Here is a 17,755-nt window from a genome sequence, read left to right on the forward strand (position 1 = left end):
TTAACACAGCTGGCCTCCATGTGGCTCCTCAAAGTCCACAAAGGAAGTTTCCAAGGTGCCTTTCGCTAGACCACTGCTGTTATGTTGGGTAAACGTGCTCACTTATGGTCCAAACCATGAAGCCTCTTGGTTCTGCTAGTGCCCCGCACAATGAGCTCACATTTTGGCCTCTTGGAGGTTGGTTGTAGTTATCCATCCTGAGGTTGGAATCTTCTTAAAGTTGAGGTAAGGCATAAAAGGTTTTACAGAATTCCCAATCTAGGACTACCAGGGATTCCTGAACAAAGAGGACTGTTCTCTCTATAAGCCAGAACCCTGTGGGGAAGGGGCTAAGTACAAGGTTCAGGCATACTGAACCCCAGCCACAGCTGGTAGTTTGTTAGAACTGGAACACAAGTCTCCTGACCCCAGCCCCCATGCTCCCCAACACAGTGCAGTCCAATTTACATATTTACCTTGTCCTGAGGTGCAAAACAGGAAGTCACCTACACCTACCTGTTGGTGCGGTTGTTATCATTATCTGTACTGAGTGCTGCTCAGGAGAGCCCAGGAGGGTGACATTCACTGTATATCCAGTTGCCGGGTACAAATCCAAACACGCTTCCAGAGCTCGTTCTTTCGTCGTGAGATTAAATGATGTTGCATGATAAAAGCTATCCAGATACCATCTTTGACCCAGAACTTTAAACTGCCATAAAATTTTAAAAAAGTACTGCATTAAGTTTTCTGTTGGCTTGCAGATGTCTAAACTATAAGCAAAATGGAGACAAATCAAAAAAGTTCTATTTATCTTCACCCACTCAGAATTATTTTTAATACAACAGTAAGCTACACTGGGAATGGACTTCATAGAGTCATCTTACCTCACCCATTGGATTTCCCTCTCAACCAGGTATAAGACTACAACTAAATTGCATAAGACAGACAAATCTTGCATGAATAAATATGATGCAGATTAATAAAATGTTGGGTTATTCTAAAGTAATCCCTTGATGCTCACTCAAGTGGAAAGGATTGCACTGGAGCTACTGGGCAAAGTCTTTCCATTTCTTTTCACTGTAAGGAATTCACAGACAAGCTTCACAGTACAGAATACTTAAACTCTTTAGGACTACCCCAGATTTTACAGTAACTGTGCAATGAGATTCAGTTACTCCTTCCCATTAGAGCTCTGATGAAAAGCTTTTCATTCATGGAGTCACCACACATACTGCTAACCAAACACACTCGGCCCACCTCCACTAGGGCAGCAGACACAGAGTTACAGGGGAAGATCTGTTGTGATGATCCCAGAAGCCATATGATCGGCCCTGGATTAATCAGTGCACTTTATCTGGTGGAGACCATGGTGTTTAGTGTTTGTATTGATGCCAGTGTTCATGGCTATCCCACCCTCCACCTCTCCCCATCCCTGTCAATCACTCACTCTTACCCATCAGTCTTCCAGGTCATCTAAGACCTTGACACCTGGTTCATAAGGATTCCTCTCTCCCCCAACTCCTTGAATTCTCATGAATAACTTAAGTGTCCTTATTTATAAGCCATCAAAATGTGGCCTCAGATTTCCCTGAACTTGATGCTATGAACTTCCTCCACTCCACTTCAGTCACCCATGTCCATGGCCATGCCCTAGACTGGGTGGTCCTCAGAGCTGCTCCCCCAAGATCTCGCAAAACCCTCCTGGACCACAATCAGTGAGGTATAACATGTGTTCATGTGTGTTTGGATCATTAGTATATTCTCTTGTGCAAATTGCTTTTGAATGTTCATTTTTTTTCCAATGGACTTATGTTTTCATATGTTACATAAATTAATCTTTGTCTAACACATTAAAACCAACAATTTTGTAAAAATTTTACTCTTTAGTCACTTTGTTAAAAGTCATTTATTTTCTTAACCAAGAAGTTAGCCAACTGTCCATTTATTGAATAAACTTTGCTTTCTCTACTGATTTTTTTAAAAAATCACTTTTATCATATATTAAGTTATTTGGGTGCGTGAATGTGTTTCTAGTTCCAGGGTTCTTTCTAATATGGAAATTTGAATACTTCACTTGCCAGTTTAAAATTATTTGCACAGACATCAAAATAAAATCCAAATGCAGAAGCGTAGCATACAGGGCTTCTCACGATGAGGCTGCTGCTTAGACTTTTACCTCATTTCTTTTCACTTCCCTTTGTTTTCTCTATTACCCAATATGCTCTTCAACTCAACCACAACATCCTCTTCACCCTTACCCCAGCTCTTGTAGCTAGTTAGTTCCTGTTCATATTTTATGATTCAGCACAGTCTTTGCTTCTAGCTAAAAAACTGTTCCTAGAGACACACGTGTGCGTGCACACACACACACACACACATACACACACATATACACACACAAGAGATCTCTCCCATTTCATTCTTTATTTTTTATCAAAACCCCCATTTTACCACATTGTAATTGCCTGTTTATTTATATATTTGTTTGATTGGAACCACCAGGTCCTAACAGATGATATTCTTGGGGTAAATGGTTATAGAATAAGTAATTAACTAACAATACTTACTACTCTTTGCCAGATGATTTGCTAGTTGCTAAAAACAATATAAAAGTAAAGTTTCTGACCAGGGGGCATCCTGTTATCAGTTATTTTAAATGTAAACCTTTTATTGTTAAAAAAAAAAAAAAAAAAGTAAAGCTTAGTTCCTGCCTGAATCAACTTATGATTTGACCTGTGGTGTTAAAAAAAAAAATCAAGTTAAATGATGTCCAATAATCATGCAATGAGTTTCTTAAAAATCACTGTCAAATATGAATTTGATAGTGAAATAAACTATAATTGTTAGATGCAATAAAATTTCTTTTAATTCAGTCCCTTACTTACATCCATCTCACATCCATTTCTAGAAACAAAAATCACAAACTGCCTAGAAGATCATTCCAATAGTAATTTTTTTTTTTTTTTTTTTTTTTTCGGTGCTGGGGCCTTGTGCATACAAGGCAAGCACTCTACCAACTGAGCTATCTCCCCAGCCCTCAATAGTAATTTTTAAACAGAAGGGATCATCACTTGGAGATCACCCAGATTTTTAAGTGACCAATTCTTTGACAGATAGCATAAGAGATCTTCTTACTTGGTACATTCCTTCTGATCCAACTTTCCTAGCGTGCCTGTTCAATTTCAAACAAGTTTCATTAAATACTGAAATATTGAAAATTCCATCATCTTCTAAGAGCTCATCTTCTAAAAAACAAGAAAGAACACAGGGAAAGGTTGCATCATTTTAGCAAAACATATCATGGCTAAGTACAAGTGAGACCCCGACACCTTCAGAGAGCTGGCAGGATGTCTACAAGGAAGGTCATTGACTCTAGCATGAGCAGAGTTAGCTTCAAGTCCTGGCTCTACAACTTCCTAGTTGTATGACTTTAGCCAAGTCCCTGAACCCTTCTGAACCTGTTTTCTCACTGGTGAAATCCAAAAATCCAGCTTCCTTTCTTATATCATAGGTTGTTGAGAGAATCAAATGAAATATTTAAATATTGTTGTAAATTAATAAAGCTGTGCCCTTTTTTAGAAAGTTAATCCTATCACTTGGATAGTCCAGAGTAAAATGTCATGAAGATAAGCAGACCAGTAGCCAGAAAGTCTGAGAATGAGGAATGGTGAATTAACACCAAAGACCGTGGATTCAAAGTCTCGGGGCAGGTGCTTTCCAACCCAAGAAATGACCAGAGAGTAGATAACCTGGCAGGGAGGTACTTGGTCTCACAGAAGTCAGTATTTTAAGAGCTACTGAGCTGTATTCAGCAAAGGCCACAAAATAATCAGAAGGCAGACGTGTTTCCACCCCTGCATAGAAAAAGTCATTTCATACCTCTTGCAGTTGAATTCATTCCTGCAATGTTTTATTTTATCAATGTAGTCAAAAAATAGAGGTTTCTTATAACAAACTAAAGAACTCACAGAGAGTCCGGAGGAACATAATGATTTTTCAGGAAAAGCAAACTTCCTAGTACACAGATCTCTTTATGTTCTGTCAATGAGGAAAAAAATTGTTTTGTTTTGTTTTTTAATTTTTGTTTTGTGGTGCTGGGAATCAAACCCAGGGTCTAATACATACTCACACCAGAGCTGCATCTCCAGCCCCCAAGAAAAAGTTGAAATGTCTGTCAAACATAAACTATTTTATAGCTACCTTTAAAACGTATTTTTCACATGGGAGTCTCTGCCACCTAAGAGGTATCAAAGGTAACAGTAAGTTTCGTAGTCAAAAGAAGGACTATCCATAGCATTTTGAATATCGCTAACATACACAGCAAAAGGCAATCAATCAGCTGAGAGAAAATATTCCTGACTGTGACTAGAAAATGTAAAAATCCAGCTATGAGAAAGAATTTGAAGACCTATCGTATGTGCTCTCATTTATCTTCACAACTTTTATTTTAAAGATTTCATAAGGGTATCAGAGAAAAAATAGCCACATGTATGCATATGATTTCCAAGAATGTCAGATGTACATGTGAAAGAAATATATGTATGTATGTATGTGAAAAATGCCACATAAAGTCTGTGTACAAACAGTACGTAAGCAGTTCTGTCTGCACAGCTCCTGCTCAGGACGATGCTCACACGATACAGCCGTTAGTCTGAATTCAGGGGAAGATGGCAGCATGAACAAAGGCATCTGGCTTCCACTTCCCACACCCACTCCTGACAGAAGTGACTGAGAATAAGTGAAAATGGGTCAAAATTTGCATTCAAGTTGGGAAGAAAGGCCAGTCATCATATGTAAGGGTAATAATTAGACAACCATATCTTTTTTAAAGTTTACTAGACAATTCAGATAGGCAGCCAGGGCAAAAAAGCATAATGCTACTATTATTCTTGCTAGTAATAATTCCTTAGTACTCTGGAGATCAGTAACAAGGAAGGACTTCTAAGCAGAGCCCTCAGGACCTGGAGGCTGCAATGACAGAAAGGCTGGGTTGACAGAAGAGACTTGCCTTTTTCCTGCCTCAGTGGTGATAGCACCATGATGAAGCCAGACATTGCCGAGCTGGCCCAAGGCCAACAGCTTACCAATCAAGAGAGCATGGTGCTCAGAATAAAGATCAGGCTGTGGGCTTCCACGCTGCTGCTTCTCAAAGGAGGCTGGCTCACCCAACCAACAGTGAATTCCTCAGGAAGAGATCCAAGATAAGCACACTAATATTATCCAGGAAAAAGTGAGATCAAAAGGAATGCCATCCATCTTATTAAGAGGGAAATATCAGACCTAGACAGAACTTTCATCTTCCCCAGACAACTAATCTAGAAGCTGCGCCCTCTGCAAAAGAAAAAAAAAAAAAAGAGGCGGGGGAGTGCTATGAAATGATTCTACCAAGGACAGGGAAGGAGGGGAAATCATGCTTAGGAGGTAAAGAATGAACATACCTGCGGGGAAAAGAAATTAAGGAAAATGATGATAAAATTAGGCAGCAACCATTTTGTACTTTCAATAAAAACATTTAAAAGTGGATTCCAATGAAAGAAAAGGATAAGACAGAAAGAGAATGTGACAGCAAAGGAAAAACTGGTTGAGAGAGGCAGAAATAAAAGGGGAACTAGACAAGACAAAAAAAAAGAGGAAATGAAAGAGCAAGAACAGACTTCAAAGTGCACTAGAAATGGCCATGAGGGGAAATGCCAATGCATGAACGCTCTGAGTATATAAATGTATACAGAAAACAAGCTTACTGCATATTCCTGGGAGGCAGAGGGGTAACCACAGACACTCAAATGGGGAAAAATGGGAAACCAATTTGGACAGACAGAAATTCCACATAGAGTTACTGAAAGAGCCAAAAACAAGACTTCAAGAACAAACAATCATCAGAACTTTAAGGAAAGAAAATGTTTCTAAAAAAAAAAAAAAGAAAATGTTCCTAATGTGTGGATAGACCAAACGATAGATTAAAAAAAAAAAAATCTTATGGAGTAGTAGGAAAACTCAGTAAAAAACATAATAGTTACGCCCCCGCCCCCAGAGTAACATTTCATGAGGAAAGAGATTTCTGTCTCTTCACTACTGAATTCCCAGTGCCTACAAAGATGTCAGACACACAATAGGTAGTCCATAAACATTTACCAGGTGCATGAATAAACAATCAATGTCTTGAATTTTACTGCTGATTTACTGCTAATTATGATAGCCAAGCTGAAAATCAGATTGCTTATATAGGAATTTTCTAAAAAAGAGGGACCGGTGGTGTAGCTCAGTGGTAGAGCACATACTTAGCATGTACAAAGCCCTGGGCTTTGGGGAGGGTGGGGTGTCACACCTTCTTCCAGCTCCTTTTTCAAAGCTTTAAATTCGCAAAGCTAATGTGAACTGCTTTCAGAATTCTGACAATAAAAGTTTATGTCTGGAGAATTTTCAATCAATCCTATTCACATGCAAAAGCCACACACACACACACACACAAAAAATCCCAGATAATCATGGGCTCTGAAAGTATCCCATTTCCTCAGTGAAGAAAAGTTAAAAATCATCATCCAGATAGATATGTAAAAATAGAGGAAAAATAGAGAAAGTGGCATTAAAAGACTGGCAGTAAGCACTGAACTATTAAAACACATACCTAAGGTTAGATAACTGCTATAAATATTGCTGTAAGTCAATATATATAATATACACTAAGAGGTTGAAAATAAAATGCCATAATAGATCAAAAATATTAATAACAAAAGGGAGAGGGGAAGAAATAAAAGCAAACAGAGAGGCTGATTTCCCTGTCTCCTTCAGGGAGAAGTTAATATTATTTTTGGTCTTAATATGAGTAATCAGACACATGCACCCAATTAGGAATTTCTCAAAAGTGTGGTCAACTGTAAAACAGAAACAAAATCTGTACAGAAGAAAAGAAAATCAGGTCATGAGTAACCAAATAATGCAAATTTGTTAACTGAGGGACTCAAAAACAAAAGCTTTTCTGGAAAGGTTCCCAGAATGTGCCGACTCCTAGAGTTCACCTATATCAATGTGAGCCATGAGCTATTTGCTACGAGTGAAATAATCTGTAACTAAGGTATGTCACAAACATAAATATCATAACATCAATATGTGTGAAACAAATCAATTAGAATCTACCAGATATTGAGAAAAATGGCAGAGTAAGAAAAAAAAAAAAAAACAGAAGTCCAGAATAACCTTATAAATAAAGTTGACTTAAAACTAGATCTTACTCCATTCTCCAAACCCTCTATCAGCCAGCACCTACTGAAATGACAAAACTTGGCAAACAGTAAGGCCCAAGAAAATGTCCATTAATCCCCCAAAACATACCAAAATGTAATAAAACTAGAAATTAACAATGAAGTATAAAAATTTAAAAGAGAAAGAACTACCACTTGTATGACATAATTATAATTAATTCTTCAATCAAAGGGGAAAAATCAAGATAGCAATTATATAATGCTTTGAAAGTAAGGGTAAAGAGAATATATATTAACATGCTCATAAATAACTCTACAACCCAAAGGAAAATCAGAATAACAATTATATCAAAGCTTTGAAAATAAGGATAAGCAGAATATGAATCAATGCCTAAGGGATTGTGAGGAAGCTCAAATCCAAAAGGAAGAAAGAAACATTAAGGACTTTTATCATCAAATGGGAAAAAATGGGATAAATTAAATTATGTATTCAACTCAAGAATCTAGAAATAGAACAATATAATCAACTTAGGGGAAGCATGGAGATGGAAGCAATAAAGGTAGAGAAATTAATGAGTTTGAAAAGGAAAAGACAATTGAAAAACACAAGAGTTCAATCTTCAGGAAAAGAAAACTGTAACAAAACAGACAACCCAAGCAAATCAACTTTTAAAGAGAGAGAAAAAATTACAAATCAGTGTTATAGAAACTATAGCCCCAAGGGAGTTGTAAACAAATATTCCATGTGACATTGTGCCAATATATTTAAAAATCTCCACCAAATGGACCTTTTTTTTTTTTTTTGGTACTGCAGATTGAACCCCAGGGACGCTTAATCATTGAGTCACATCCCCAGCCCTTTTTACATTTTCATTTTGAAGCAGGAGCTCACTAAATTGCTTAGGGCCTCACTAAGGTGCTAAGACTGGCTTTGAACTTAGATCCTTCTGCCTCAGCCTCCAGAGCCACTGGGATTACAAGCATGCATCGCCATGCCCAGCCCAACTAGACATTTTGAAAGAAAATAAAAATAATGCAAATGGACTCAAGAAAATCTAGGAAACATACACTGACCAAAAATCTTGAGGAAAAACTGACAAAGCTGTCAAAGAAGCTTACATCTTAAAGGGGTAAAACTTTTATGATCTTATGAGCAAATGTTTCCAACTTTAATGGAAGGGAATAATTCCAAAGTGATATAAACTTTTTCATATGGAAACCTTCCATGAAATCAAACAATGGAATGTGCAGAATTGAATGGCAGAGAATGACAAATTTATACAACAGGCATAAATAGGGAAAGATGGGAAATGATGAATGAAGATAGAAATGTACCTTGCTCCCAGCGAGGATGCCCCAGTATAAATGCTAATTCTCATTAGACGAACTTACACATTTAATCCAATTCTATTTAAAATTTCAAACAAAGGAAAACAGTCCAAAGATATTAACTAACTCAGCTCTAATCATGCTTGCTCTTCACCTGTGGCAGAGTTAAGATGCAAAATCAGGTTTGTCTGACTCCAAAAACCAGCGAAAGTCACTTGAAGTAATCAGATATTAGTAAACACAGCAGACTGAATAGCCAACAGTCATTCTGACTCACAGTGACGAGTAAGTCCTGTGATGATCTTTTAAAGATATATCCCTGTAAATCTACAGCAGTTCATTAATTTTGTAGTTTCTCTAGGTACATATTAATTTTTTAAAAAATTGTCAATGGACTATTTATTTTTTTTTATTCACAAGTGGTGCTGAGAATCAAACCCAGTGCCTCACATATGCTAGGCAAGTGCTACCACTGAGTTATAACCCCAGCCCCTACATATTCATTTTATGATATCTTTCCTATATAGTATTTACTTAAAAATAAATTATTTTATTTTATTTCTCTATAGATACAGAGAGGCCTAGCTTGTGTGATTTCATAGTTGGTTTTATGTTATTTAGGTTGGCAGACTTTTTATGTCACCTCCCAGTACCTAGTAATATCTGAGGGTTGAAGTAGATTTTCTTAAGTGGGACATCAAACAACTAGTTAACTCCCCCAAAATAATAAATGATACCAATGGTTTCTCAAAGTATATGTATAAACTGTCTTATTATTAAATATTCTTATTTTTAAAAAACTTACTGTCATGGTCACAATGCTGTTTAAAAAAAAATCCAAGTGACATGAGCAATGAAGTCGATTCTCACTTCTGAAAGCTCTCTCGGGTCCACTCTCTTCTACCCACATTGACATCTTATGGCTGCCTCCACCTTTCAACTCTGTGGAAACTGAATAAGAATCTTCCTACTAGACCTGCTCTGGTTCTGACCCCTGAAGTAACTACACACATGCACGCGCGCACACACACAACTCTCCTGCCCAGTACATGCTAAACACATTCCTGCATCCTACACTTAGCATTTTCTAGAGGAAATGAGACTTCGCCTCCACCTACCAGCTGTCTGGAAATCAAGGATGGCAGGCACAGAGCGCCTGGGAGGGGCGGTGGAAATGCTCACGGTGTAGTTGGTGCCTTGGTACAGGTCAAGGCACATTTCTGGGGTCCTGCTGTCAGTAGTCAAGTTGACCATCTCCTCATGAACTGATCCCACAGGGTGTAGCCGTTGCCCTTTTATGTGTATCTTCAAGAGAGAGGAAAAGACAAGAGACCCCACTATGACACCAGTTGGATCCACTAAGACTTTGGAGTGGGATCCCATCCTCCTACCATCACCTTACACGGCCCTGCTCAAGCAGGGAGGGTAAATGATCAACCTCTGCCACTGGGTATCTGGTAATGAAGTCTGATCAGTCCAGTAATCAATAAGCCCTAAGAAGCAACATAAATGAGGAATCTGTCTCAGGAGTGCTATGCCGCCTGCAAATGATCATTGGTGAATGGAGGCAGTCACGACCCAAAGGCCACTGGCTGCATTCTGTCACCAACTCGGTGGATGCTTCCAGGTTTGCTCTTGGGAGAAGATGCAAGTGCTTGGAAACAGCAATAATGATGATGCCAAATATAAAAGCAGGGCTAGGGGTATAGCTCAGTTGGTAGAGTGCTTGCCTTGCATGCACAAGGCCCTGGGTTTGATCCCCAGCACCGCAAAAAAAAAATATAAAAGCAGCCCCCAAATTTACGTCCTATTGAATGACAAACAGATGATACCCAAAGTATAAAATAACAAAACAACTGAGATACCTTAAAGATTTCAATCACCTTTTTCACCTTTTAAAAATGGCAGTGGGATTGGAGAGCAATACGACTGAGAAGTTCTTCCAGCACCAAGTCCTTCTGAGTCATATTTCCCTGGGTTACTGTTCCTGCCCTAGTAGGAAAATGATCATTTGACTTACCACATACTCGATCTTGGAGTTTATTCCTCCTGAGCTCGTTTGCCACCTCACACAAGTGTTATTAAACACTGACACTTCATTAATCTCTATGGGCATTTCTAGAATAGAAAAAGAGTCAACTCAAAAAACACATCCACAGACTTCAGAAAATTCCTAGTGGTGATTAGTTTATCTGTCCAGCGGGTATCTCTGCCCATCACCATTCAAGCTCTGACTCTGATCCTGTGTCAGCGATCTAAGCTGCCCCAGGCCAGTCTCCCAACTTCTCTTCACCAGGAATGAGCCTGGTCCAGGAGAAGATTCCTGCTTGAGGATGAGGGAGATTTCCAACCTGTGATTAGCCCCATGGGCCACTGGATGCCACTGGCGTTCCACTCAGGTGGGATGGAACAAGGCCCAGAGCTGTCCTGAATGGAATCTCCCCTACAAATGCACAAGTCAGATATGCTTCCACTTCCTCATCCCATCTGAGTGGTGGAACCCTTCACGAGAGAGCAGTGACTATCGGAAGTGACAGTCATCACTGATCCTCAGGAGCAGCTTGGGGTGAACTAAATAAATTCTCCACAAGGTCCCAGTTACTCCTGGGACTCCTTTAACTGGAGTCGTGTAACCCTGGTCTGTTAAGAAGCTATGATTTCTTTGGGTTCTGCTTCTTTTAAGTACTCTGAATATATTTCATCTAGCAGATCTGGTAATGTGGGAAAACATATTGGGACTTTGGTTCTCTGCGGTAACAGTTTCCAGTGGACCAGGTCAAACAACCACCTAGGAAGTAGTTCAGATAGGGGTCAAGGGACAACCAAATTTTCATTTCTTTAAAATCAAAGTTCCTGAAGATAAGTAAAACCATCACTATTTTACATGATGTCATCTTATACAGAGAGAACCCTGAAGATTTGACAGTCCTTAGGCAGTACCATAAGGCAGCCTTACGTCAGCTCTGCTTCTTTCCTTCTACTCCTCTTGGTCTACACTCCTGGACCCTGGGGCTGTCCTTCCAATTACATAATAAATATCAGCCCTCTGTCTCTCTCTTTGTTTCTGAAAAGCTAAGGCAAGATTCCAACCATGAAGAGTGAGAAAGGTGATTCATTTCAAAAAATTACCCCTCCACTCAGCCCCTTTTCCATCCTTCTAGTATATTTCTTCTCCGTCTCCAAGTGTCAAAGAAAGCCCCTCAGGTATGCATAGGGTCAGTTCATTTTTCCCTTACTCAGAACCAGTGCCAAGTGTGGACTGCCCTAGTCTAGTGATCTCTCTGCTCATTGAAGATTTTATATCACTACTAAATAATCCCATTACAGCACTACCTGGATCTATGTTCCACCTTACCTGTTCTTAGGTAAGTGAGAATAAATGGAGTCTGAGAGAAGATAACAGGCAAACTCCCACAGAGATAGCAAAGGATCAACTGTGGTTGTTAGAGTTTGGATCTGGTATGTCTCCTGAAGGAGACTTAGTCCCCCAGCTGGTGGCACTATTGGGAGGTGGTGGAAACTTTACAACATGGGGCCTAGTTAGAGGAAGCAGGTCACAGGATGTGGTGCTGAAGAATTTATTTTGTCCCCAGACCCTTCCTTTCTCCACCCACTCTACCCTCTCTTTATCCCCCTCCCCCTCTCTCCCCTCCCACTTCCTGGCCACCATGAGATGAGTAGCTTCAACTTCACCATGCCCTTCTGCCATGATATACTGCCTCACCACAGGCACCCCAAAACAGCAAAATCACATGATCATAGACTGAAACGTCTAAAACTGTGAGCCTTAATAAAACTTTGAAGTTGATTTTTCTCAGGTATTTTGTCACAGTGACAGAAAGCTGACTAACAGCTATGTAAAGAATTCCTGGGTCTCTACATCAGTGTTTCTCCCCCAGAACACAGATTATTTGAAATCAAAGAAGTATTCCAGTTATGGAGATGGGTAATCTAAGAAATAGGATGACCTTATCAGTTCATCTCCTTGGGTAACATGATGTTCACGGCCAGTCTTTAATCAGCCTAAACAAGCCCCAAACATTACAGGCTCCCTCCTCTCTGCTGCCCTTCAAAGCCTCAGAGCCCTGAACTTTATCTCTGCTCACTCAAAACCCTCTGATGCTAATCACCACCTGATCAAGAAGGAAAAGGAAGTATCTCACCACTCAGCTTCTCTCTGAGTTGCCAGTAAAGCAAATTTCCTCCTTACTCTGGGTCCCTCGGTCACCCACGCAGAGATAAGGAAGGGGTTTCCTTCCTTGTCCTTCCTTTTTGCTCATTCATCATGACAAATGCAGACGACATCTCAAGGACACCATCTGCCTCCACCTATGCCACGCTCTGCACAGATAGGACCCAGATCTGATTATAGAGATGTCAGATGCTTCATCCTAAGGAGAAGTTTAATAAAATTTGGTGAATTTTCTCTTCAGGCATTTACAAATCTGTTGGAAACACTTCTTTCAAACATGTCAGATATTAAACCTCTACATTAATGCTGCCTTTTTAAAAATGAACACCTGAGGAGATACACCCTTTTCCCAATAGTACTAATAAAACATTTCTGGAAGTCTCCTTTGGAACTATCTCCAGGGCTCTTCCATTCACTATTCACCACTAATGATATGGCCACCAAGCACACTGGATCTGACCATGCCGACCTCTGGACTGTGACAATGATCTAAACGCCAGCCCTTCCCTTGAGGATCACAGTGCCTAATGGAGGAAGAAAACAGGTGCAGGTAAATTGCAACTCAGAAGTATTACAAAACTACATACAAGTATCACAGGTGTAGAGACAAAGGACGTGAACTCTCACTGGAGGACCCGGGAGAGCCAGCGTCCTCAAGCTCATAACCCTAATGGAAAATAGTTAAAGGGTGGTGGGGGCTGGGGTTGTGGCTCAATGGTAGAGCACTCGCCTAGTATGTGTGAGGCACTGGGTTCGAGTCTCAGCACCACGTATAAATTTTTAAAAAAAATTAAAAATGTCCATCAACAACTAAAGCTGGGGAGGTAGCTCAGTTGATAGAGTGCTTGCCCGTAAGCACAAGGCCCTGGGTTCGATCCCCAGTACCGCAAAAAAAAAAAAAAAAAAGCTAAAAAATAAAGTTAAGGAGAGGGAAAACACACAGGCAAACAGAACAGCATGGCTGAAGCCTGGGACAGCAAAAGGGAGTGGCATATTCAGAGTGAGAAAGTAATGTCACATGACTGAGGAGGAGGACCACACTGGGAAGACATTGCTTGCCGTGTTAAATGCAGACTCACGTCTCTGAGCAGTACAGTGCTAAAAGCAGGGAATGACAGGAACATGTGTTTCTTAGATCACTCGAGGGCATTTTGAAGGAAGCCACAGAGCACAGAACTGGAGGTCACAAGGAAAGAATATAATACTGTTTACTCAGTGATTATGATACGTCACAGATAGCTCTTGATAGACTTGATCTCACGTCCCCAGCAGTCATGAGAAGCAATAGGGAAAACAAGAGCAGAGAACATATATCATTACTACGAACCAGACACTGTGCAGAGTACTCCAACTTTCAAAATAACCCCATGAGCTAGATACTGTTGTGCCATTTTATAGGACTGAGGTTTAGAGATGTTAAGTAACCTACCAAAGGTCATAAAGCTAGGAAGCCGTAGTCAGGATTCTTAATGAGATGTGTCAGACACCACAGCCAAGAACCGTGGCATTGAAGCTGCTCGGCCAAGAGGTTAAGAGATGGAATCAGGGCACTTATTACAAAACAAGAAGCAATTCTGAAGGAGAACCAATAGGAGGTGGGAAAGAAGGCACAGCCGAGAGCTAGGCTGACTGCCAGCCTTGAGCTTGAGCATCTGAATGAGCCTCCGTTTACTGCTCTCCTAATGCAAGAGGGAGCAGACTGGGCCTGTGAGAAAGAGAGGAAGGAACTGTGTTGGGAACGTGCTAAACCTGAGGTAGCTGTGACTGTCCAGGCTTGAGAGTCGTGGGTGTACAGGTGGGACATCCAGGTGGTCCAGAGAGGACAGTGGGAAACACCAAGATCCAAGGGAGCCAGGGGAAGGGGAGAGGAAGGGGACTGTCTAAGCAAAAGCAGGTCCAGGAAGTGGAAGAGAGTGAGGGACGAAGAGTATCTCCCCCTTGAGGCTATCTCCTTCCTACCCCACCACCTCCTCATTCCAACAAGAAGGGCCTGGGGCAGGTTGCAACAGTCCTGGGGGCAAGCTCTACCTCTCTGTGTCTTTCCCTATGGTTTTGTCCCCTGATGGAGTGCCCACAGTGTCATGTCCAGATCTGAGGTTTGACCTTGGGTAGAGGCAGACAGAATAGGCCTTTGGCCTACCCAGCTAAAAGACACTCAGGTCTTGATGACTTTAAAAAAAGGCCCTTACAGCCAACAATGGAACCCTCATTGAATTGGGGGGAACAAAGCCTCAATGGGTGAACAAGTATGTACTTTGTCTTTTCTTTACTCTGACTGTGTTGGGGGCAGGTGTATATGCAAACATACAATGTACCTCCGTGTAGTAAGTATTCTGGCATTCTGTTAGAGTCTAGTAGTGCTCTGTGCGTGGTACTTACCACATTTGTAAGTGAGACTTTATGATGACAAGACCATGCTTCCCTCTCCATTCCCAGACCCTAGCACCTCCCTTAGACATAGACAATCAAAAAAATATATGCTGTCTGGTTGGCTGAATGGAGAGATGAATGGGTGGGCAGATAGTCAACAATACTAAATGTTCTGGAAAGGTTAAGAGGAATAAGTACTAAAACTGGAACATGAATTTGGCAGTGAGGTGGTCATTAGGGACCTCAGAGAGAGAAGTGGGTTTCTTGGATGCCTTGAGTCCCTTCAGCTGAGGAGAGGACAGGAGGGCACTAAGATGGTGGGCACCTACCACTCTTTCAGAAGTCCCACTGGCCAATCAGGGATTCCATTTTATATCCTTTTTCTTCACTTTTAGAAACAGTAAAAGGTCACTCAGAATTCACATGACTCAAACAGATGGCCAAGCTCAGTGTCATCTCTAGTTGAAACAATACCTGATTATAAAAGTAATATGATGATCATCTAATATGACTCATAGACCAAAGGCCATCCCCACACCGGGAATCCAAAACCAATGCATTTTGATAATGGCAAAAACACTGAAATCAGGGTACAATTTTCCAAGGTGACTACCTTGAACAAATGCATGTTTGGCTATACATGTCTTAACGTTTCTTTTCTCTTCTTTGAGTCTTCATTTAAAGTTAGATATAAAAGGTAGATATAGCATGGCTTAGAGTAGGGCTTTCCGGAAATGCATTACACACACTCTAGAGTGTGTAATGGAGGCACATGAATAAATTTTTATATGTTCAGTATGTATTGTTTTTCATGCATACTGGAAAAAATACACCTAGTTCATCAAACACTTGATGTCATAAAACCCACAAAGTATTCTTTATCTATAAATGTAAGTCTAAAATATAAGTTGTTTTGCTGGGTGTGATGATTGTGTGACTGCAGTCCCAGCTACTGAGGAGGAAACACTATCCAATTGAGCTCAAGACCAGTCTGGGCAACACAGACAGACCCCATCTAAAAAAAAAATACATATACATATTTGAAAGTTGTTTTAACAAACCTATCAAGTAAATGATCTCTTGCTATAGAAAACATGATCAGGGTGGTATGAAAATAATTCAGGCTTGGGAGACCCTCACATAGGAGAGAGAGAGAGTGGGCTTTCAGGCTTTATAGACCTGAGTTCAAATCCTACCTCTACCATTTGCTAGTTATTGAATGACCCTGTGAAAACTGCCCGACCTTTATGAGTCTCAGATTACTCATCAGTGAAATGAAATGAATACTGTTCAGAGTTTGTCTGCGGATGAAGCAAAATCAAGCATTAAGGCCTCTAGGAGAGCCCCAGGCGTGTAAGCTGATGCTCAGTCAACAATGGCAATCACGTTTGATGGTCCAAACACGATTCACATATTCAGACACAATCAACCATGTGGCCACTTACATAAATGTGCCCATTTATTCCAGCTGACCCTTTTTTTTTCCATCTGAAATGTTTGAAGCTGCAAGTGAGCACTCAGTGGGCTAGAGAGGAGGGTTAACAACTAAACAGAAGGAACAGAGGCCAATGAGGGCCTGGCAGCTTGGCAGCAGTGCCCAGAGCAGGGTAGGGGGCACAGAAAGGACCCTGGCAGATGAACAGTCTGTGTTCCCATGGAGACTTTACCCTCTTGAGAGATGGAGTGAGTAGCGTCAAACTCATAATTATTAACTCAGACTCTAAACAAAAAAACCAAATGACCTGTGCAGAATGGAAGCCAGGGACAGCCTTATCAAGAATGAATCAGCCTCTTTGATCCCGAGGTAAACCGACTCACCAACATCAAGCTGGGGTTTTTCCAGACACTAAAGCGGTTGCCTAATTCCCAGCTGTCTGGAATTTCTAGTCCAAACTGGTCGAGAAGAAAGTCCCACCACCTCGTTAGAGTTCACACTCCATTAAAAACACATGACGGATTCGCGTGGCTAATCCAAAGGAACAGGGGCTCCAAAAATCTTTTTAAGGTGATTAAAAACAATCCAAATGAAGTGGAGATAAATGATTCCACTCAGTTTGGAACTAAACATTCAGTTATAGGAGGGAGAGAGACAAAGATGGGAGTAGGAAGCCAAAGTGAACACTGAGGAAGATAAATACAAAATACACAGAGGGAGGCGGGATGGGCGGGAAGCGGGGTAAAGACATGGGTGAAAGACAGGGAAAAGAAGGGAGAGAGGCAGCCAGGCAAGAGCCATGGTAATCAGCATCTTGCTACATTTCTAGAAGCCTCGCCTATCTCCCCACCCAGAGATCATCTGCGCTGCACCATGAATTAATCAGCATGTAAATCGCCCCCTTTATCTGTGGAAATTGAATTTAGCTGCCAATCCAGACTGAGGGCACAGAGGCCTCCTCACAGGAAGATCCCAGCTCGCAGGGAGGAGGCCATTCTTCCCTTAGATCAGAGCTTGCACAGGCCCACGGAAACAGCTACAGCTGGAGCCACAGGCTTTGTGCAAGGTGGCAGGCTGAGGATGGTAATTATAATTAGCAGTTACATAACATGTTTGTTCTTCAAAGTGCTCTACAAGGATGAGCTAATTAATAGCTTACTATGCCCCATGCAGATCCACTGTTTTTTCATGTGGTGACTCATCCTTGGGCCTCACTGAATTCTGAATGGTGGAGGCAGAGAAGCTTGGGCA

General features: G+C 40.9%; 1 protein-coding gene across 4 annotated transcripts in view; it reads right to left on the reverse strand.

Annotated features, from left to right (window-relative positions):
* Positions 1-17,755, reverse strand: part of SUSD1 (sushi domain containing 1) — a 113,567-nt gene that overhangs the window by 48,684 nt on the left and 47,128 nt on the right. For all 4 annotated transcript variants that reach the window (XM_079112662.1, XM_079112663.1, XM_079112664.1 and 1 more), the window contains 4 exons: positions 10,528-10,625; positions 9,626-9,812; positions 3,115-3,224; positions 496-688 (listed from right to left, as the gene is read on the reverse strand). In XM_079112662.1, coding sequence (XP_078968788.1) covers positions 496-688; positions 3,115-3,224; positions 9,626-9,812; positions 10,528-10,625 — 588 coding nt within the window. The remainder of the gene's footprint in view (positions 1-495; positions 689-3,114; positions 3,225-9,625; positions 9,813-10,527; positions 10,626-17,755) is intronic.

The sequence above is a fragment of the Sciurus vulgaris genome, assembly GCF_902686455.1.
Source record: "Sciurus vulgaris genome assembly, chromosome: 15".
NCBI lineage: Eukaryota > Metazoa > Chordata > Mammalia > Rodentia > Sciuridae > Sciurus > Sciurus vulgaris.